The sequence below is a fragment of the Halictus rubicundus genome, chromosome 2, assembly GCF_050948215.1.
Source record: "Halictus rubicundus isolate RS-2024b chromosome 2, iyHalRubi1_principal, whole genome shotgun sequence".
NCBI lineage: Eukaryota > Metazoa > Arthropoda > Insecta > Hymenoptera > Halictidae > Halictus > Halictus rubicundus.
This window is the reverse complement of record NC_135150.1, coordinates 24,748,234-24,771,321: the sequence shown is the minus strand read 5'-3', so window position 1 is coordinate 24,771,321 and position 23,088 is coordinate 24,748,234. Positions and strand designations below refer to the sequence as shown.

At 34.9% G+C, this 23,088-nt stretch overlaps 5 protein-coding genes across 13 annotated transcripts; 1 reads left to right on the top strand and 4 right to left on the bottom strand.

Moving 5' to 3' along the window:
- Positions 1–311: 311 nt before the first annotated feature.
- On the bottom strand, positions 312–6,240 carry LOC143365704 (uncharacterized). Of its 6 annotated transcripts, none has more exons than XM_076806113.1 (6): positions 5,951–6,240; positions 5,784–5,867; positions 2,380–4,061; positions 2,135–2,308; positions 1,355–1,495; positions 312–1,284 (listed from the first exon to the last, which is right to left on the bottom strand). In XM_076806113.1, the coding sequence occupies exons 3-6, from the start codon at positions 4,036–4,038 to the stop codon at positions 1,123–1,125; spliced, it is 2,136 nt and encodes a 711-aa protein (XP_076662228.1). In that variant the 5' UTR covers positions 4,039–4,061; positions 5,784–5,867; positions 5,951–6,240; the 3' UTR covers positions 312–1,122. The 6 variants fall into 6 exon arrangements, with proteins under 6 accessions (XP_076662228.1, XP_076662229.1, XP_076662226.1 ...); XM_076806114.1 differs by having other exon boundaries at positions 5,784–5,849; XM_076806111.1 differs by having other exon boundaries at positions 5,784–5,904; positions 5,976–6,240.
- LOC143365705 (phosphatidate cytidylyltransferase, mitochondrial) lies at positions 4,152–5,786 on the bottom strand. Of its 3 annotated transcripts, XM_076806117.1 has the most exons (3): positions 5,561–5,786; positions 4,385–5,484; positions 4,152–4,273 (listed from the first exon to the last, which is right to left on the bottom strand). In XM_076806117.1, coding segments are annotated over exons 1-3 (1,128 nt in total). In that variant the 5' UTR covers positions 5,588–5,786; the 3' UTR covers positions 4,152–4,272. The 3 variants fall into 3 exon arrangements, with proteins under 3 accessions (XP_076662232.1, XP_076662234.1, XP_076662233.1); XM_076806119.1 differs by having other exon boundaries at positions 4,385–5,786; XM_076806118.1 differs by lacking the exon at positions 4,152–4,273 and having other exon boundaries at positions 4,282–5,484.
- A 321-nt stretch (positions 6,241–6,561) lies between the features above and the next one.
- Zfrp8 (Zinc finger protein RP-8) lies at positions 6,562–12,869 on the bottom strand. 2 transcript variants are annotated; one of them, XM_076806121.1, is made up of 4 exons: positions 12,268–12,869; positions 11,774–12,191; positions 11,599–11,701; positions 6,562–6,693 (listed from the first exon to the last, which is right to left on the bottom strand). In XM_076806121.1, exons 1-4 carry the CDS (start codon positions 12,629–12,631, stop codon positions 6,619–6,621), a joined length of 960 nt encoding a protein of 319 aa, XP_076662236.1. In that variant the 5' UTR covers positions 12,632–12,869; the 3' UTR covers positions 6,562–6,618. The 2 variants fall into 2 exon arrangements, with proteins under 2 accessions (XP_076662236.1, XP_076662235.1); XM_076806120.1 differs by lacking the exon at positions 6,562–6,693 and adding an exon at positions 11,008–11,394 and having other exon boundaries at positions 12,268–12,863.
- Positions 6,702–11,319, top strand: LOC143365703 (uncharacterized). Its single transcript, XM_076806108.1, has 5 exons — positions 6,702–6,864; positions 6,987–9,409; positions 9,488–9,698; positions 9,780–9,982; positions 10,185–11,319. Exons 2-5 carry the CDS (start codon positions 7,120–7,122, stop codon positions 10,559–10,561), a joined length of 3,081 nt encoding a protein of 1,026 aa, XP_076662223.1. The 5' UTR covers positions 6,702–6,864; positions 6,987–7,119; the 3' UTR covers positions 10,562–11,319.
- Positions 12,870–21,564: 8,695 nt separating the features above from the next.
- On the bottom strand, positions 21,565–23,034 carry LOC143365699 (uncharacterized). The gene is made up of 6 exons (XM_076806105.1): positions 22,903–23,034; positions 22,660–22,752; positions 22,416–22,534; positions 22,207–22,339; positions 21,849–22,117; positions 21,565–21,769 (listed from the first exon to the last, which is right to left on the bottom strand). Exons 1-6 carry the CDS (start codon positions 22,968–22,970, stop codon positions 21,660–21,662), a joined length of 792 nt encoding a protein of 263 aa, XP_076662220.1. The 5' UTR covers positions 22,971–23,034; the 3' UTR covers positions 21,565–21,659.
- Positions 23,035–23,088: the final 54 nt, after the last annotated feature.

Sequence of the window (23,088 nt, the reverse complement as noted above, 5' to 3'; positions counted from 1 at the left end):
GGCGACGAAAATAAAGAATTCCAAGCGTAAGATCGAAAATAAGGTCGAAAATATATGCTCCGTCGTTGCTTGTAATGTCGCTTGTCGTTTTCACTGAACACGATATTTTTGTTGAACCCTTTATCACTTACCTCTTCGTTACCCTATTGCAACTAGAAAAATATTTGAAAATTGTTAACTAATTGACACGTATAGAATAGATAATATAATTTTTGATTGTTCACGAAATGAAGTAAGTGATCAGTTTAGTCAAAAATTTAATAACAGTCTAGGACAAAGATTCAACATTTTTCTTTAAGGAATTCGAGCACTTCTTTTTGTAATTTCAGTAAAAAATCGTTTATTTGGTTCGTTAAACAAATGAAATGTACATAATGATTTTCTTAAAAAGTATATTTAAAGTACACATGGTGCAACCGCAACTGTTACATTAGACGATAAACATAGTACATTGACATAGTTTTTTTCCCCAACTATCACAGATAAAAAATCGGGTCTGTGACACAAGAACAAAAAAGAGAAGCGTATGTCGTCTTCAATGTTTGTACACAGTATGTACGTTGTTTATAGTTCCGTATTTTCGCTTAACGTGTATAGCTTCCGTGAATTACAATGTTTTATAATACAATAGATAAATGTTACACGTATATATACATCTGATGTAATGAAGAACAGTCATTTACAGGGGATACAGTTCTATAGTATAATATATATACACAAGACAGATCCGAGTTGCAATAAATGTCAGCAAAATCAATAAAAAGGATGTTATGTATAATTCATTCGTTTATACATATCCCGAATCGTTGATTGAACATACATCAAAATGTATGCGCGATACGAGAATGTATGCTTCTTTTCAAAAAGGATGACATCTCGTATTAACAATTAACAATCGCTAAAATGATTGAGCAGCGAACAAATGGAACAATGTAAACCGTTTAAGAAGCGAGAAAGAGAAGAAAAATGAAATCCGACGCAATCGTAAATGAAAGTCGATTGGTACTATTTATGGTTGAAGGCACTCATTAGCGAAATCGCTTACAGTGAGCCAGATTACGAGTGTATGCTTCGCGGAACTTAATAATTCTTGTAAAGATTTCTAAACTTCCTACAAATTTCTTAAATTTTCCCACGAGAGAACCTATCGTCGAGGCATCGTGCTTTGTTTATGATGGCACTCTTTTGAGCCTGATCGAATCTATTCACCTGTAAATCTACGTCCCTGTCGAATGGTCTTCTGACAGTCTGTTCACCTGTCAATTTTGCTTCCTTCTCTTCTTTCTGAAATCAACAGTTCATTCACCATTCGCATGTCAAAGAAATTTCGAATTTTCGTAAAAAAACACAATACCTTCTTTTTCTTTTGAAGCTTGCTCTGATGCAACTCCAAAAGCGATTTCTCGCGTTTCTTGCTTTTTCCGGCTTCGCTTTCGAGACTCTTCTCGGGTAATTTCGTAGAGGACTTTTGATAATCGCAGAGCTCTTTCTCTTCCTAAAACAATGAAGCAGTTATGTCATCACTGGCATACAAAATAGGTGTGACGAGGGCAGACGTCCGACCTGGACATTCAGAAAATTAGGATACTCTTTTCGCTGGCCAAATTCACGCGAGCTCCCGAAAGTTCAGAAAGTGAAAGACGGAAATTTAAAATTGGATCTATTAACACTAACTTCGCATTGTTTACTGTATAATTTTTGAAATTACAAAGATGGTTCCATCAGAAATAATTAAATAAATTTCTTCATTCAAGCACGCATCCTTATAAAAATTGCGGAAAATCTAATTAAATTCAGTCTTGTAATTTTTGTAAAACGACGTATACCAGTCACATTTTTTGCTCGGTACGGTTAGCGTTAACACTAGGTTTATGGGACTCGTCGAAGCGACGCGTTCTAATATTTTTAATTTACGATTATTGAGATTGTAAAGATGCGTCCATGAGAAATTATTTAACAAACTTTTTTTCTTCAGGTATATATTATAGAAATGTTAAAAAATTTAGATAGACTCTGTAAACCTAGTGTTAAACAGGGAAAGAATATATCCCCGTGGTTTCATAATTTTCTGAATTTCCGGGCTGGCGATCTTCCTCGATAAGCTAAAGGAATAAAAAGACGATGTTCCACTGACTTTTTGTTTCTGTTTCTCAGCTTTCTTAGCCGGAGTGTCCGTCCAGCATGATCTATCAGACATGTCTGGACCAGCCCTAACACGGAACTTCCGTGGACCCAGTTGCAGATTGCTGATTTGCGCCGGTGGTAATTCCGTCATCCATTCTTCTCGTTGAGTCACAGTACTATTATCCTAAAACGATCAACAATACCCACGTTACACGTCTTCTTTTACTCTGTTGTGCGAATTGCAACGGAGCTTACCTCGTTCATTTGCTCGTTCTTAATTCGTTGTGCCCTGTGCTCCAATTGTCTATAAACGTAACTACTTCTCAACGCTGGATGATCGACCGGCAAAGGGCCGATCGCATCTTCGTTCTCGGAGTCTGACTGTTCTATCTGTTCGTCGTGGGAGGATTGAATTGCGCTCGGTAGAGCAGGACCTATTACTTTCGTTTCTGTTCCATTACTCTGCTTCTGTTCTAGCAAATGCGGCGGCAACGCTGGACCGAATATCATCTCGATATCGGAATCGTTTTTATCGTCATGGTCCGTGGCGTCAGCTTCGAGACTCTCGGTCCCGTCTCGCACATAACTCTCCGGCAAGCAAGGTCCAATGAAGCTCGGATTTTTGGCTGATCCCGCGTCATCGTTCGCGTGGTCGTCGGTGATCAATTGCGGTGGTAAAGTTGGACCGTAAGCTGTGTCCTCGTCGGAGGACGATGCTTTCGCGGACTCTGAAGAATCGTGGTGGCCAAGGTGTAACGAAGTTGTCTCTCCGGAGGTCAACTTGTCTTCTTTACTGTTCGGTTCGGTCGTCTTATCTGTTGCATCGGTTTTGGAGCGTTTGTCGTGATCTTCCATGATTGATCCCGTTAATATAGGCGACGCGGCACCAAACGCGGAATCTGAAATGGCACCAGGATTATTATTGCCGGAACCATAGGACGGGTCGTCCTTCCTCGCATTTACCTTAGGAGAGCTGTCCGAATGTTCGTTCTCTGTCGCCTGTCTCTTGCTCGAGTTCTCATGCCCGTCATTCGAGTTTCTCTTTTTCGTTTTGGTCTTATGGTACCGCGACAACGTGCAACTGTCCTTCGCGTCCGAGTCCTCGGACAGGTTCTCATCCGTCTCCGACAGGACATCGAACTCTGACAGATCCAGTTCTTTGTACTCGTGGCTCTCAGCCGACAAATCTCTCGCCGCTGGCAGCTCGTTGTCGGTACGGTTCTGCTCCGTGTTCTTGGGCGAAGAGACTTCCTGCAGCCGTTGCTGTTCGGTCTCCGGTTTCGTTAAAGCTCTCTTATGCGAGTTGTGTTTCTCGAATTCGCCTCGGGATCGGCCGTGGTCCGACGACCTCTGCCTATGCGACTGGTAGCTTCTGTCGCGGGACCGGTGCCTGTACTTCTCGTGCGACTTGTTCCTGTACTTGTCGTTCTGCGACCTATCGTCCTCGTTTCTGCTGTGCGACCGATCCTGAGACCTGTGTTTCCGGTGCTCGCTCCGGTCCCGGTTCCTGTGCTGTTTCACGTCCCTGATCTTCTGCTTGGAAGACAAAGCGAACGTTCTGGAGTCCGTGCTGGCATCCCTCGCGCTTTTATAGTCCTTCCCTTCTTTGCTGCTCTCGCGTCTCGAGCTCTTCACCTCGTGAACGTTGTGCTTCGAATACTTCGAGGCGTGTCTGAAGTCCTTGTCGTCGGTCTCTTGCTCCTTCGAGGATCTCCGTTCTCTTCTGCTGCTCTCGTGCTTTGACTTCTCTTTCCTCTCTTTGTATTCGGCGTCGTCGTGGTCGGATTTGTAATCTGGCTTCGATCTCGCGCGTTTCCCAAGCTTCGGCTCTGGTCGCACGTTATCTTTCCGGGTTGCTTCGAAACGAAATCGCCGGCCCTCGTCGCTGTCTTGACTCTCCGAATCAGAATCCATTGTTCTCGAGATTTAATCAGACACTGAAAGTACCAGAAATATCATTTTTCAACAGCGGTAACATTTGCGACGTGCGCATTATATAATACTTTATAAGAGCAATGGATGCAGACAGACAGTAGAGATGACTCTCGCCCGCTAACATTTATACTAGCCAGAAAAAGCAACAAACTCAAGTACACCGCAGACCGTTTCGGAAACAGTATTTTAAAATCGCCGGGACATTAAACAATACCTAAAAAAAAAGTAGTCGCAATTTAACTGGACTAGTTTATTGAAAAACATAGCTGTGTGAACAATAGTACATATGACAGAATTAAAGTATAACTAAAAGGGATGTAATTACTACTCTATGCGCTTGTCTGTTCCCCTCGGTTGTGTCTGGTTCTTCAGTGTCTCTATCTTATCGAATTTACTCTGATTCGACTCTGCTTTGGGAAGCAAATTAGCTGGAGGACTCGACTGTAACATCTTCATTATCTTTGTTCCACTGTACTTAACGGATTTCACAAATCCAGCTGTAACGATCCCCTTTAGACTTTGCGTGACGCTGGACCTCCAGACTATTTGCTTTAAACACTCCTCTAATATTTCGCTGCATTCGGGATCATACGCGATTGTGCGCAAACAGTCTTCTGTATCCTTTGATCGTGGACCCTGCGACCATGCTCTAACAAGTTTAATTTGCGGTGTTCTAGGTAACTGATTCAAATGGTGTATTTTTGTAGCTGGACTTGTATCTTGGTGACAGGTAACAGCCATTTGATCTAACTTTGGAATATCCACATAATTTTCAAAATGCTGTAAAATTGGGTTGTATAATTCTCTAAACTGTGATAGTTGCGGCAATACGATATTGTTAATTTTATCTTTGTTCTCGCCGAAGGTCATTCGAAAATCGCCAATGTAAGATAAGCTGGCTATAGTCTTGTAAAAATCAATTTCTGTGAAATGCTGTGGTAACAATAAAAGCGCAGCGTGCACGGCCGAATGTAAGTTTTGTACTAAAGCTGTAGGTAGTTGAGACTGTCCATTTGGTTCCACCAATACTTTGACTGGTTTGTGTAATCTTCCTGCTAAATACAAGTCGTTCCAATCTAATAAATCTTCTATCAGCGAAACTTCAGAGATTACTCCATATTTGATAGTATATCCTTCTGTCATCTTAACTAATGTATTGTAATACAGTTTGGCTCCCCAATTTTCTTGCACATTGGCGATTGCCCTGTGTCCAAACAACTTTAAAGGTTGGGCATAGTGTTTCGGATTAAGTTCTAAATTTTCTGCGTGCCATTGATTTATATTACGAACGACAAAAATAAGATCCAACATGTTGTTGGACTGATTGTTCAACTGCTGAAACGCACCTGATCCATATGCAAAAGAAAACTTAATATTCCTTGGAAAATGTTTTAGTATCCCTTTTAGCTGGTGAATTCCTATGAACTTCTCCATTATTCTAATTCGATTTGAAAATATGAACGATACAAGCAATGTTTTTGTGTAATAAAAATTTGGATACCTTTAATTCTGCATACTTCGTAACCATGAAAAGTTTTATATGTTACACAATGTATCTGGATAAATCTCATTCGATCATCAAAGGATCGCTGTATTTTTCGTTTTTGCTTACGTAGCTCTGATTAGTTTACAGTTGATTTTACGATTTATCCGAGTGAGCGTCATGGATACGTTGAAAAATCAGAAAAATATGATATTCGAAGCGTGTAATAAATTAGTAGCACCTGTCGCAGGCTAGATATTTTCCGTCAAAATTCTTCCAACAGTCCTGATAAATTTGCCACGAACTTCTGAATATTTATAACCAACTATGCCCTTTATTAAACAAGATCCGTTCCATTTAACCTAGAAATGTTTTTCGTGAATTTGTATAATCATCACATATACTTACTTATAATTGATGCGCTATTCTATACCGAAGACTTGATTCGATACACAACAACCGGGGGAGACAACATTTAATTTAAAGTGTGATAACAAAAACTGAACCGACGTTAAACTGTATATCATACGTATCGAACTCGCAATCGTATAACTGCTTGAAGTAATCTGCTTTGTGCGAAACGATAACCAGGCTGTGAAATCTTCGCGATAGTTGCTTCCTATAAAATCCACCAAAAAAAAAAATGTCGGTTCACGATTATTTCACTGACCCTTTTGTACCAATATAATAAATAATTGTATCCAAATTCAAGTCCTTTCGCTCCAAAAATATCTCATGAAATAATGTACTAAAAGCTAATGTAATCCAATCAGTAGAATTTTACCGAAAAAAGGGATTTATAGAAATTTGATGAATTGTAACCTGGACTAGTTGCCTAGACTGGTGCGAGAAGCAATTAATACAGTGCTGCCAACAGAACGCATTTTATCTCTGCCGTGCATGTGTCACAATTGGTCACAATGTCACAATGTCACGGTACTGTCAGGGAGAAAGTAACTTTTTCCCCTCAACTCGAATCCCTTCTACTCATCGGGCGACACTGCTCTGAATCACAAATTGTTTCACAAAATCGAAACTAAACATTTTTCTACTACATAAATATAAACTGTAAACTCCTAAATAAAGTTCACAGGTTTTTGTAGCACACTTTGCAAGCCTGCCTTAATCTTTCCAATGCCACCACCACCCATCTAAAGTACGCAATGTGCTCTCTTATAAAACGTTATCAAAATGAGTCAGTATGCAATGTATGTAATTCCCCGACCCTTGAAGCTGAAATGATATAAATGCAATGGTTCTCAATACTTCTTTATGAATTTAGTTCTCTATCATGTAGCAACCACAAATTAGCGTGTCAGCCTGTAAGTTTTTCCTTTTATTTTATCGTAAATTTTATTTCACTTGAAAGTAAAATATTTAAACGTTACATGCGTTACAGAGAAAGAACAATTGTATATTCAATAAAAATATCAATTTATTCCAGAATCGTATATTATTCGAAAATTAAGCAGAGCACAGTGTCGAATTTAAAACGTAATAAACACAATATACGTGTTAGGGCACTGTGAAATGTTAAAAAAAAATGGTTAATACAGTTCTTAAACTCTGTCGAATAAATGTGCGATATTAGGAGTTGGGTTTCGAAATTATTTTGTCATTCTTGTTCAATGTCAAATAACAATACTATGCAGTCGAATTCGTATGAAACATTAGTTGAAGATGCAGTTGTTGATGGTGTAGTCATTGAGGCACCAGAGAATACAAATAAAAGAATCCATGAGAAATGTCAGATTGTTATAGACAATGATATTAAAGTACTCGATAATGGTACAATTAAATGTAAACTTTGTAAATGTGTTTTGCCATCTAAAGATCATATATTGCTGCATATAGAAGGAAAACAACACGAGAGAGCACTGAATCAATCGAAGCAACAAGAAAATAATTTGAAATTGTTGGAGAACACAACTTGTTCGAAAGAGGACAAACAAACATTACCAAAGCATGGAAATGTTTTGAAAAACAATAAGTTTTATTGTAAGATATGTAAGAAAAACATGGGTGCAATGAATAATTACTTACAACATATCAAAGGAAAACACCATGTGATTCAATTGAAAAAAAATCAGAGGAAAAATTTAAAATGCAATGACAATGTAGATGATATAGACATTGATCAATTAACACTAGAGAATATAGTCGAAGAATTAAAAGATAAAGCTGAACACTATGAAGAAATTCAGACCAGCATTTATGACTGTGAATTATGTAGTGAGAGAATGAATATAAATGATCTGTTTGCGCATATCAATACCCATCATAGGGATAATCAATCTCTTAATTCTGCAGGAGATACATTTTTGTACAAATGTGTATGTTGTAAATCAATAATAGATGGAGATACTTCATTCATTTGTCATATAAGGAAAAAGACACATTTACACAATTTCAAAAATATTTTGGTTCATACTAAAGCACAAAACACTGAAACCCATGCCACAAACGATAGTCGGAACACATCTGAGGACAATAATTCATTTGTGTTTACTATATTGTCACCAAAAGTGGTAAACACCTCTGTACATTTTGAGGAAAAATGCCTTATAAGTTTTGATAATATCCATTACTCATGTTCAATTTGCAGAGAAAAATTATCTAATACTCAGTCTGTAATTGTTCATTGTCAAACCAGATTGCATCGGCTGACAATTAAACAATTATTTTCTGCTGATAAAGTTGCAAGCGATGATAATGTGATATGTTCAATACTAAATGGCCTTCACAAATTATCTATTATTGATAATGATAACACATTCCAAAGTTCAGATGCATCCGATAAGGGCTTAATTATGTCGAATGCTGTATATATGCAGATTATGGAGAAAATTAAGGAAACACCACTTCTCCCTTTTCCTAAAATTGAGAATAAACGTTGTATAGTAAAGCCTATAAAAAAACGGCTAACAGATCGTTTAAACAAATTGTATCATATGGAGTATTTTGAGCTTGAAAAAGAAATGTATACATTAACAGAGGAGAAAATTAATGAGATCAAACTGTATTTTAAATTTTTTATTCATCATGATACGCACGTCTATTGTATACCCTGTAAAACAAACGTTTCAAAGGACTTATATGTGTTATATCAACATACGCGTTTGTTTTCGCACAAAGAAAAAGTTAAGATTCAAACTAACAACAATACCATTACAGAGCAATATGTAAGAATAGATATTCTAAAAGATGAAAAAGAAAGCAATCAAGAAAGCAGCAAGAAAGCAAAAAAAGTAGTAACATGCGAAGTTTGTAAGGTTCCCATAAAAAATGTTAATAATATTATGCCTCATATTCGATGCATAGAACATAAACAGAATCATACAAAAAATAATGACTTTGTCCATATCACTGTCGATTATATACTAAAAGATTTCAGTGATTTATACTATAGTATACAAAGATTTACTTGTGTTGAATGCAAAAAAGGAATTAGATACAAGATAGAATTCCTGGAACATATTTGTCAGAGTCATAAAGACGTTCTGAAAAAAGGGAATTATATGTTTGACTTTTGTATTCCATGTGCCACCTTATGGTTTAGTAAATCCGATGAGTATGAGGGCCATTGCAACGACATAGTGCACAAATATCTATTAAAAAGTAACGATTTTATGGTCGAGACTCTTCCCAAATGTATTAGAGACATGTTAACACAAATTGTTCACACGATAAAAATTTTATTGAAAGAAACAGCAAGTTCAACAGAGGATCGTGTTCAAGAGGAAGTGAGAGAATCTTTAGAAACGAAAGCGAAGCTATACTATTCGAAGGCTAAAGCATTTTTATTTGGTTCTCGGTTGATTGGGCTTGGATTTACAAACAGTGATATAGATATATATATTGATTCTGGTAAATATATTCTTTAAAATAGCCATAAATTTAAGCATTTTCGAACAGCTCTTCTTGCATCATTGTAAATTTTTATAGGAAACAATTATTATGAAAATAACTATAAAGTAGAAGAACAACTTTTACACATTAAAGAAGCTGTAGCCACAGATGAAGATGTTTGGGAAATAAAAGATATATTACAAGAATGTCGAGTACCTATAATAAAATTAATATATAAACCAAGAAACTTAGACTGTGATGTTTCATTTATGAATGGTCTTTCTGTAGAAAAATCAAAGCTTTTACGGTACTGTATCTGGTTTTAATGTAATGAATCGTATCAACGGATAATTTCTTTAACTCTATGCTTGTAAATTATAACTTTCAGGTCATTTAACAACGCGTGTCTACCTTGCAAAAAGTTAACGTTATTTGTTAAAAAATGGTTGTCTTTTATCAATTTACCCGGAGGTCATGGTTTCATTAATTACGCTCTTTACTGGCTTGTTATATATTATCTACAAGAAAAACAACATTTACCAAGCGTTGCTGAATTAATAAAAGAAAACAATAGCTCTGAATTTATAGGTGGTAAGCTACATACAAAACAAACTTTTTTCGTACACCTCTAATAATAAACGATTCTTATAGATTTTTATACGTTTGAAACAAAACCAAAAGTTATTAGTTTCCATCTCTCACAGTTTTTAAGATATTTAATTTTTTTATTTAAATTAAATCTGTAAGAATCGCCTTTTGGCCATGGAAATTTTCTAATGAAATCTGATTTCAGATTGGCAAATTGGATTCGCATCGGCTAAATGTAAAAACAATCATGTACATTCTGTAACAGTACTGTTACAGGAGTTTTTCGAGTTTTATGCAAATTTTGACTATCAACGTTACATTGTATGCCCACTTATGGGCAGTTTAATAGCTAAAACAGACTTTACTGAATTGAACAAATTACCTACAGCAATGAACGCTTATGCCATGCATTTGAGAACATCTTCAAAACGTGAATTTTTACGGACTGATTCACCGTTGTGCGTGCAGGATCCGCTTGAACTATCTCAGAATCTAACTAAAGGTGTGTCCAGTATTACTTTAAAATACTTTAGGCAGTATTGCAAGGAATGTGCAGCAATACTGAAGATCAAAGTGAATTAATTTGTAGGGAGTACTTGAAAAACGAGTTTTACGAATCTACCTCTAACAAACTCATTGTTTTAAAGCTACCGATATATTTCTATTTAAAAAATGGTTAAGAATCTTTCATTAATTAATCGAATCTTCGAATTTACGCGCATTAAGCATATTTTGGATAGTAATATTATATGACTATGAGAGAAATATATGTACCATATAAGTACAGTGCTACCAATTGTCACTAGCCTTTAAGAAGATTTCTATTTTGATACAATCATTTTGCTACCAATTCTTATCATTTCTTAAAGTATCAAAGACTTAAAATATATATACATATATTCAATTCAATTTTATTTATAAATTTGATACATAACGAAAAAGTTGTATTAATCATTAATGTTCAGTAATTTGAAAGTTTTACTAATTGATATTCTTCTTAAAAACCGACGAATTATTATCCATATCGATTTTTCCTTTTTTATAGTTTGAGTCAGTTATTGCACATTAGTGATTTATCAAAAGTTTTATTGAGACTGTATATTTTAAGTTTTAAACAGAAATGATATTGTTATTATTACAGTAATTATGTATTTTATTTTGGAATAATGAAAAGAGTTTATATTCATAGATATACGTTTCTGAAAATCGTTGTATACTTGTTTAAAAAAATCAGTTCCTAGTTATTTATTTTAATCGAAATTAGTTTCTATGATGTCTTGTTTCCATGCATATTCTGCACTATATCCACTTGATGAAATACATGAATTTGCACACGTAAATATTGCTAAAATGCCCCAATCAATACATTTAAGTGTATCCTCCAAGTTAAGAAAATTTAATAATTGCGGCATGATCTAAAAAGAATTATTGTTCATTAGTTATAGCTCTCTTAACACATTGTACTGTGGATTACTTTCGTCGATTCGACTGCGTCGGTAAAGGACATTAATAACGTCGTTTCAATTACTGTTATACTATTTTTAGGTCCATGCTACGAACCAATCATTCATGTACAATGCGTCATAAAAGATGAATAAAGTTTTATATCATTGTGTTACCTGAAATTCAAATTGCCTCTCTTGATTACATTCCAAACATTTTGGTACCTCATCAATTTTATTTTCTTCAGAAATGTACAAAATCTTTCCTCCTCTGTCATATCTATAAACATTGAAATCCCACTTTTTATAGACATCTGTTGATTGTCTTTCTCTATTTTTAAGGATAGTTTACCTCAGAATTTGATCTGGATACTTGTCAATAGTCGAACGAAACTCGGAAAATATTTCATCTTCTGTTTGATTAGCCATACTTAACAATTCGCTTTGTACGTCTTCATTTTGAAAAGTACCAGCTTCTCCTTTCTCCAACATGTTTTTATATTTTGTTATTTCTTCCTTTTCCTTCTCTGAAGGAATTTCATTGTTATCTTCTTTCTCATCTTCTGCTTCTATTATTATTTCATATTCAGGGAACAAAAGTTTGCTATTGGTCGTTGGACTCCGATTTGTACAGCAAGATTCCTTATGACCAGATTTCCAATCGAAAACTTGATGAGTACGACAACAATAATTGACTTGTTTGCATTTCGAACAATGATTAGGCGCGTATATTCCGCACACCTGGCATGTTTTTACCCATTTAGTTGTATCTAAGAACATTTAATTTAACATACAGGCTATTAAAAAATATAAAATATATATAAAATATTATAAAAAAATACGTACTAACATCAATCCTCCAGTCAGGCTCCTCCACAGGTGGTTGAGGTGAATAAAATTCATTTATTCTTGGCAACTGAGATCTGAAAACTTTTAAGTTCCCGCTTTCGTTTAGTTTGCAGCATTCCGATTTTTTACATACAAAAACGTATATAGTCCTATGAAACGCCGTTTCATTGTCCTCGTAAGGAGCGTAAATTTGGCATAAAAATATACAAGGCTCCTGACAATATTCGCATCGAAGATCCTTCTCTCCAGGAACGTCTTTCAAATTAAGCCATGCTGGTTTACCGCCGACTTTGCTTGGAAAAAATCGACTTTCCAATCTCCACGCGTCACATTTCTCCACGAATCCTAAATCTACCGGCATTATCAAATAAATCCACTCATTTAATTTCTTACAAACGAACGAAGTGTTTTGCCTTTGACATGTCACACTGCAACACAACACAGGGATATGCTACTTTGTTGAAGCACGTGGCGGCCTGTTCCAGTTCCAGCCTGTTCCTTGAAAGCGTAAACTGATGGTGTATGTACAATATCAATACAACTTTTTTCCATCAGATGACAGTAGTGTCGCCAGATTAAGCCTTGTGCACTGATATATATATATATACTAGTATATACAGAGAGGAATGAGAGTGCTCACGCCCGGGTTTTCGGCGTTCCCGATATAGTGCTGACATCTGCTCAGCCTTAGCATGGCACAGAACCGGTCAGTCTTTCCTGGAACAGAACCGGTCAGTCTTTTAGCATGGCACAGAACCGGTCAGTCTTTCCTGGGACAGAACCGGTCAGTCTTTTAGCATAAAACTGAACGCACATTATTTTTTTAACCAGGATTAGAACGTACAGCTTAATTGTTGTACATGAAATATGTAACTAACATGTAAATCTTGTGTACAAAATCTCTAATTAATATAAATTAAGAATAATATTAATTGTAATGATACGTATTTTATTTTTTTTTCCAAGTTTGTAGTTGCAAACTTTAGTTGTAAAAAATGGAAAATCCGGAAAAATTCGAACAAATACAGATCTCACATCGAAGTTTAAAAGCGACCAAACTGAATATTAATTTAATAATGAGCTATTGTCATCAACACTATCTTAAATTTTTTCATATATATAGCTACTGTTATTATTAATTAAAAAAAAATTTCTTTCATGAATAAATATTTTTTCCACCTCAGCACCATAAGATTTTTACTAGATGACTTTAAAAACACATTAGAACTATTTTTAAATAATTTTACTCGAAAACATTCTAGTTTACTCTTTATTTCACCGTTCTACTAATTTTTTATGGGCTGCATTGCAGCTCTGTTTAACACCCCTTTACAACCCAATACCATGGTACCATCCATATTCAAGGAAGAACAATTTTTTGCGACGATCATTGAAAAAATAAAAGTGTTTCCTTCATTTCAGTCCTTTAGTGCGTTGGTGACGTAGCGCCCAGCACACCTACCTGTGTTCTGTGTCACATCTGGAGTTTTATGGTACGCTAACAATCCCTATTGAGTCGCAAGCCAGACCATACAAACGAATGCATCCACAACTTCCAGAGACCTGCCTCCAAAACTAATTAAAGGAAGGCTAGACATGCAGTGTGTACTAAACTCCTCAAAAGAGGTGGATTCCAGTCGCTCGTGTCATAAACCGCATTCGATACTTCATCGACAGGGTGATCTTACATATTTCTGTAACAGTTCCTGAACACATTATCATTCATCTGAAACTGCTTTGTACGACATTACACACGCCACATAATTTTTATTTTCTAATTTTATCAAAGTAGTATATATAACAGAATCATACAAGTGTCTACAATTACTTGAAATCCAAAATACAGAGCGTTTCTTCCTCTGCGACTGTAAAAAAAGGACTTTAAAAGAATGTTTAGATAACAGGTGGGCTGTCCTTCCAAAAGGCACCTGTGACCAGAGTTGGGCATTATTTAGATAAAAAATTATTTAAATAACGATTCGAATAAAAGATACTTTATCTTTATTCGTTATTCAAAGGTTCGAATAAAAAAAGTATCTTTATTCGACGAGTATCAGATAAATAATTTTATTCGACGAGAATTTATCCGACGAATAAAGATAATTTTTTTTATTCGAAGCGGATTTATTCGAACTTCGAATAATTTTTTCATCTTTTATCTATATCTTTTATTCGAAGGCTTCCAATAAATCTTCGAATAACTTTTGCCGAGCGCCGAGCATCAAAGACTCAGCGAAGACAGACGACATACAATGTAAGCGGATGGAGAATCGCGCACGAATGAAAGTTTAAACTTTTAGATTTTTCAACATATCCTCAAAAAATTGTGACGAGCGAATGGAGGGGATTTTCCTGATGAAAATGAGGTCAAATTCGAGTGTAATCGAACAAGTTTCACTGATACCTAATTTTACGATAAAAAATACAATCTCATTAAAGACAGTCCAAATGATGTCGTGTTTGGACTCATTTCGATCGGAACAAGCTCTACAACTCATTCGTCTTAACAATATTGTTCTGATTAAAAACATACAAGCATAAATTGCCAGTAATGCTCGATTCCCCATCTGCTTACATTGTAGGTTGTTGGTCGGTCGTTGGTCTTTGAAGTTCCGAGCTCGTAGAGTCGCGAGATATCGGTGTGAAACAACTGCCAATCCAATTGCAAAACTTCTTTATTTCTCATTATTTTTTTATGGGACTTGCGCCAACTAATTCGTGGCATTCTTCTGATTAAAATGACACTAAACACGGTACAAATTGGACTGTATTTAGCATTTTTATCCGTAGATTTATTCGAAGGCTTCGAATAAATCTTCGGATAACTTTTGCCAGCTCGACGAATAAACGGCGACGACGGCCGACGAGGACCGACGAGCGCCGAACGTCGAAGACCCAGCGACGACAGACGACATACAATGTAAGCGGATGGAGAATCGCACACGAATGAAAGTTTAAACTCTTAGATTTTTTAACATATCCTCATAAAATTGTGACGAGCGAATGGAGGGGATTTTCCTGATGAAAATGAGGTCAAATTCGAGTGTAATCGAACAAGTTTCACTGATATGTAATGTTACGATAAGAATTACAATCTCATTAAACACAGTCCAAATGATGTCGTGTTTGGACTCATTTCGATCGGAACAAGCTCTACAACTCGTTCGTCTTAACAATATTGTTCTGATTAAAAACATACAAGCATAAATTGCCAATAATGCACGATTCTCCATCCGCTTACATTGTGTGCCGTTTGGCAGTCGCTGGGTCTTAGACATTCGGCGCTCGTCAGTCCTCGTCGGCCGTCGTCGCCGTTTATTCGTCGAGCTGGCAAAAGTTATAGCAAAAATTATCGAAGCCTTCGAATAAATCTACGGATAAAAATGCTAAATACAGTCCAATTTGTACCGTGTTTAGTGTCATTTTAATCAGAAGAATGCCACGAATTAGTTGGCGCAAGTCCCATAAAAATATCATGAAAAACAATGAAGTTTTGCAATTGGATTGGTAGTTGTTTCACACCGATATCTCGCGACTCTGCGAGCTCGGAACTTCAAAGACCAGCGACCGACCAACAGCCTACAATGTAAGCAGATGGGGAATCGAGCATTACTGGCAATTTATGCTTGTATGTTTTTAATCAGAACAATATTGTTAAGACGAATGAGTTGTAGAGCTGGTTCCGATCGAAATGAGTCCAAACACGACATCATTTGGACTGTCTTTAATGAGATTGTATTTTTTATCGTAAAATTAGGTATCAGTGAAACTTGTTCGATTACACTCGAATTTGACCTCATTTTCATCAGGAAAATCCCCTCCATTCGCTCGTCACAATTTCATGAGGATATATTGAAAAATCTAAAAGTTTAAACTTTCATACGTGCGCGATTCTCCATTCGCTTACATTGTATGTCGTCCGTCGTTGCTGGGTCTTTGAAGCTCGGCGCTCGGCAAAAGTTATTCCAAGATTTATTCGAAGCCTTCGAATAAAAGATACAGATAAAAGATGAAAAAATTATTCGAAGTTCGAATAAATCCGCTTCGAATAGAAAAAATTATCTTTATTCGTCGGATAAATTCTCGACGAATAAAATTATTTATCCGATACTCGTCCAATAAAGATGCTTTTTTTTATTCGAACCTTCAAATAACAAATAAAGATAAAGTATCTTTTATTCAAATTTTCATTTAAATAATTTTTTATCCCAAATAATGCCCATCTCTGCGAGGGCCGTTAGCACCGTGAAAGATTTACTTAATATTTAATTGAATTTAATAATTACAAAGAGGGTATCATGAACAAAGTGCATGCACTTGGAACTGTTACAGAAATATGTAAGATCACCCTTTCGATGAAGTATCGAATGAGGTTTATAACACGAGCGACTGGAATCCGCCTCTTTTGAGGAGTATAGTACACACTGCATGTCTAGCCTTCCTTTAATTAGTTTTGGAGGCAGGTCTCTGGAAGTTGTGGATGCATTCGCTTGTACGGTCTGGCTTGCGAGTCAATAGCAATTGTTAGCGTACCATAAAACTCCAGATGTTACACAGAACACAGGTAGGTGTGCTGGGCGCTACGTCACCAACGCACTAAAGGACTGAAATGAAGGAAACACTTTTGTTTTTTCAATGGTCGTCGCAAAAAATTGTTCTTCCTTGAATATGGATGGTACCATGGTATTGAGTTGTAAAGGAGTGTTAAACAGAGCTGCAATGCAGCCCATAAAAAATTAGTAGAACGGTGAAATAAAGAGTAAACTAGAATGTTTTCGAGTAAAATTATTTAAAAATAGTTCTAATGTGTTTTTAAAGTCATCTAGTAAAAATCTTATGGTGCTGAGGTGGAAAAATATTTATTCGTGAAAGAAAAATTTTTTAAATTAATAATAACAGTAGCTAAATATATGAAAAAATTTAAGATAGTGTTGATGACAATAGCTCATTATTAAATTAATATTCAGGTTGGTCGCTTTTAAACTTCGATATGAGATCTTTATTTGTTCGAATTTTTCCGGATTTTCCATTTTTTACAACTAAAGTTTGCAACTACAAACTTGGAAAAAAAATAAAATACGTATCATTACAATTAATATTAGAGATTTTGTACACAAGATTTACATGTTAGTTACATATTTCATATAAAACAATTAAGCTGTACGTTCTGATCCTGGTTAAAAAAATAATGTGCGTTCAGTTTTATGCTAAAAGACTGACCGGTTCTGTGCCATGCTAAAAGACTGACCGGTTCTGTTCCAGGAAAGACTGACCGGTTCTGTGCCATGCTAAAGCGGCGATGTCACGAAAGTGGGAACGCCGAAACCCCGGGCGTGAGCACTCTCATTCCTCTCTGGTATATATATCAGTGGTACTGGCAAAGAGAGGGTAACTTTTTCTACTCATCTGGCGACACTGAATGACAGTAGCATGATTATTTTGTACATCAGTGATTTTGTCACAAAGCACAGACGAGGTATACCTAGGAGTAGGGGTACATATGTAATGTATTTATTTTTTTTTATAGGTACAGTGTTTCGGAGATTTGAAGGTCAATTTTGTGTTTTTAAATGGAATACTATATTTTTTATACCAAAATATGAAAGAATATCAAATCCTGAGTAAAAAAAAGTATTGACCTTTATTAGTCCTAAACCTAATAATTAACGCGTAATTTCACTTTATTAGATTCAACCTTGTCACAGATTTCCCCGACTTGATATTACGCTTTATTACTATTAGCGAATTATAGATCTTTAACAAATTTAAACAATTACTTTATTTATCGAGGTACTAATTTTTACATTAAAATTTTGTAATAGTCAAATATTCTTTAATTTTTATTTCACAGAAATAAATACAAATAATAATATAATACTTATCCAAACGTGCATATCGCATGGTACAATGTAAATTCGTTTAATTTACATAGTACAAGGTACTATCTGAAATAAATTAATTTAGATAAATATATTAATTAGTTATATCCTAATCACTGTTTTCATCCAACAACGTTCTTGAACAGCAATCCACAGCCATATCCACGATGCGTTCTTGTGTTTCTAAACTGTAAATTGCATTCCAGATAACAAATTATGTTGTAATTTTGTATTAATTATCTTAATGTATATTGTAACGTCTGACTTACTTAAATCTCTATGGAAAGGGCTTCAAATAAATTTTGATCACTGTTATCCTCATGTATGGATTAAGTTTTCCGTTTTGATTTCGGTATTTGAGCCAGTTTTTTTTTAAACGGTATAAGACCACTTTTGGAAAAAAATGAGTTAATGATAGTTTTGTGTAGATCCAAACGCAAACTCGTAAATATCTCAATGTATAAATAAATGGGCTTATACCATTTTCAAAAACAATGGCTCATTTATAGCATCTACAACATAGAATAAATGGATAAACTCGATGGAGAGTCATTAACTAAGACTGACGATTGTCATTAAATAAATAAATTCAGAATAATAACTTGGACCTTGTTTTTTGAAAAAATTTTTTTCAGCTATGCATTATTTCATTAAAAAATGCCTTCTCATTAGTTCTCACTTGTCCTGTAAATTACATATATAAAACATGTCAAATTTAAATGATTCCAAGATCAATTAAAAAAATAAAATCTTACACGCTGCATTCTATGTACTTTTATTAGTTTTCAAGATTCCTTCTCTAATTAATGCTTGTTTTAAACCGTGTAATAAAGTCCTTAAATATTGTGGTCTCGCTACTGCATGCCTCTTCAAAATTTCAAAAGCTTGTGTTATCTCGAACTGAATATCATTTTCTCTATACATATTTGCATCATGCATAGAGATATTGTGTCCATTCATTTCTTCCCCTAGTTCATGTTCATTTTCTTTTCCTAACTCTTGCTCTTCTTCTCTTTCCTCCACATACACTTCTCCACCTTCTTCAATTTGAGCCTCGTCATCAGAACTATTCATATCAGGCTCTGTCATTGCTGATATAATACTATGAACATACTCTTTGTTATCACTATACGTGTCACCTATCTCCTCTAACATTTCATCCTGTACATCCTGTTCTATAGGCTCTTGTTTCATTGTTACTTCTTCAGAAGACTTTCTTATATTATTCCAACAATTTCTAATTATCCTAGGACTAAGGTCTGTCCACGATTCATGCAATAATTGTATACAATCTTTGATTGTGTATTTGCTGTAAAATTCTTTTAATCCATTGGACGCTATTAACCGACGCAACATTTTATGTCTAAATGCTTTTTTTACTTTAGTTATTATGCCTTGATTCATCGGCTGTAAGAGGGTGGTAGTTTGTGGGGGTAAAAACACAATTTGAAATTGGTCATCTACACGGCGTTCTGTTGATACCAATTTATGCCTCCAACAATCGTCCAATATAAGTACAACTTTTTCATGTATACCGTGCTCTAGTTGGTATCTTTGCACAGCAGGTTTAAAATCATTTACATACCAATCCATAAATGTCCCCTGATCCATTGACCCTCCAAGTTGAGATTTATATACGACTGGCATCTGACTTCTGTAATACTTTAATGCTCTTGGATTCCTAAATTTATTGATAATTACTGGTTTTAATTTATGTGTGCCGGTCGCATTTGTACACAAACATACGATTACACGATCTTTTCGTAACTTTTTCCCTTCGAGCTTTTGTTCCACGCAATGCAGCAACGATTTCGCCGGGATTGCTTTCCATATAAGCCCCGTTTCGCTCATGTTGTAAATATGCTCCCACTGTAGTTCATCTCTTTCAACCTTCTTGTGAAACTCTTTCGTGAAATTCTCGGCAGCTGGCTCATCTACGCACTCTCTCTCGGAAGAGGGGCTTAATAAACGTATATTATGCCGATTTTTAAACTTCCAAAGCCAGCCGTGACTTGCTTTGAACGAAGACGAACTTCCAAGTTCCTGACTTATCTGAAGCGCCTTCTCTTGCAACAAAAGATCAGTGATTGGAACTCCCAGGGTCTTTGATTGCACGAACCATAAATATAATTTTATATCTAAATCTTCGTATACTGGCTTACGAATCCTCTTTCTTGTTCGTACATCAATACCCTGGAATGCAGGCATTCCTCGTCGACGAATTTTTCGCACCGTGCTTGGGTGGATATTATATTCATTGGCAATTCTTGACACGGAAATTCCGCACTCTAAATGCCGCAGAATTTCAATCTTTTGCTCAATTGAGAGCACGGACATCGCTACACGTTTTGGACTTTCCATGATGAAGACCGTAAAAAGATTATAGAATTCCTCCTTAAAGTCACGTTATGATGTTCTCGTTAGCGTCGCATACAGTGATGCCAGACGTAAAGAGAAAATGGCGCGTAAGGGCCACTAACACCGGATGTAAGGGTAAAAGAAACGGACGTAGAGGGCGGTAATGGAGAAACAGTTGTGAAATCAAAATCTACATCTTTATTTTCAATGTTTGAAAAATAAAACACTAATTTGGAACTTGTAATACAATTACAAGACTATAAAGAAATCTGGTCAAATAGATTTGAATCTTTATTATTTATATTTATAACACAAACTGTTTGAAACTTGCTGAAATTTAGGAATTTTGAGGTAGCAAATAGATAAGGTATATTGCATAATATGAAAATTAAGAAGACTGAAACAAGAACTAAGCAAAAATAAATTCATTATTCAGTTTATTATTTTCGTTTTGAAATTACAGAAGAAGTTACTTCGGGAGATGGCGTGTCTGTGGCGGTTAATTTGTATTGCTTAAACCGGAAGAAAAGAGAAAGCTTTGTATTTCGTCATTATTGTCATTATATGCATTGTATGCTATATGTGTTATTTATACTTTTGATTCTTCTATATATAGCAATTATTGGCGGAAGAAGTGTTTTTGAGGAACATTATTTTATTTTTATTTGTCCTTTTGAAAAGGTCGCGATATCATCTATATTATGCAATTTAAATTATTAAAAATGGTAATTTAATTTGTAAATGAGGTTGCTGCGTAATAAAACTATTAAGATCAGTTTTTTATGGATTTTATTTATTTTGCTATTGTAATAAATATTTTAAATTTTGTTTTATACAGTAACATACAGTATCCCAACCCGGCATTGGAGTAAATTGTCATGGTGAACTGTAAAGGACAGTGACTGTAGATGTATTGTAATTTTAATTTTGTAATAAATCACAGTAGATTAGGGATTTCCAGTTTTTGAACTGATATAAAAGTATAGAACAGTATAGAACACTTTTTCGCTGCAGTAAAGTTAATGAAGTACAGGGGGGCTAATGAAAAAGACTAAAATTTAAAATTTAATTTTAATGCATGAAAAGAACTATACCATTAGCCATTTATCAATATTTTATCTACAGAAAAACTATTAGTTTTACTGTATTTAACTACAATTTTGGATCTGGCTTAAAAAAATGTTTCCAAGGAAAAAGACTTATATTAGGAATATTGATATTGTCATCCTTCGGAAATAACCAGTGGTTTCCAGTTAGATCATCTGAAACCCATATTATTACATGTAATAGTGAACATGTAATTAATGACCTGTTATTTCTGCATAAATATAATCGACTTACTTTTATCGATATTAACCAAGTCTTCTGTTTTAGTTTCCACACCGTCTTTATCTTTTTTTGTGGTAATAGTATGTAATTTATCACCAATTTGTCGTGATATAGTTATTTCTTCATTTCCATCATTATCTTTAATTATTTGTTTTTGTTCTATTGTGCCATCAGGTTTACGTGTAAACTCTTTCCTTTGCATTACAACTGTTGCTGATGATTTATACTTATCTGGCTCATTATACTTGTCCCATACATTAGAAAAATTGTCTACTGTTACCCTGTTCAAATGAATAAGAAATATTTTTGTAAGTTCTTACTGATATTCATATGCCAAATCCTTTATTGTTTTGCATATTGTGACACTAACTTGCCATCCAAATCTACGTCCAACTTTGGTGTCGGTTCACTGAAATTATCACTTTGAGACTTCAACATTTTGTCACGTAAATTTTCTTCTTGCGGAGTTGTAAATGGAAGTGCAGGTGGAAACATATTAGGATCTAAAAATATATATAATAAATAAATAATTAGAATTACCTTATTATACATTAACATATAAAAATAAAATAAAAATACCTTCATGGTGAAATCCAAAGAAAAAGGTTTTTAATAAATTATCCATTTGCGACTCAAAATGTCTTGTAATTTCTAGGGGATCACTGAAAATGCGGAAGTGAATACCTCCCCTGGAATGCCTATAATTCATAGGTGTAAATTACTTACTTATTAATTGCAAATGTTTTGAAATATACATCATTCTAAGCTATATACAGAATGTATAAAATTAGATTTTAGGTATGCTATATAAAATTTAAATTACCTAAAATCTTCCATATCATCATCGTCTTCATCATTTTGCCAAATTGGATTTCTAAAACTGTCTCTGTCAAACTTATCTTGGTCCTGGAAGAACCTGAAATGTTTCATAAATTTATATTTAAAGTATAAATGTACTTGTTTACCAAACACAAAAAACAAGTAACACATTGGAACTGTCAAAATAACATTATCATATAGAACTGACATTCTTAACTTATAATTACAAATTTTTAATAAACATTACCCTCTATTTCTGGGTTCTTCCGGATTTTTTCCAAGAAATATGTCACGAATAAAATTCCAGAGTGGCATTCCTTCATGCACTGTTGCTGTTACTCGCAAGACAAGCGAAATTACGTCATATTTTCGTAAATTTACGAAGTACTTTGAAGGAAACAGACATATCTACCAGTATGAAGTTGGTCTAGTG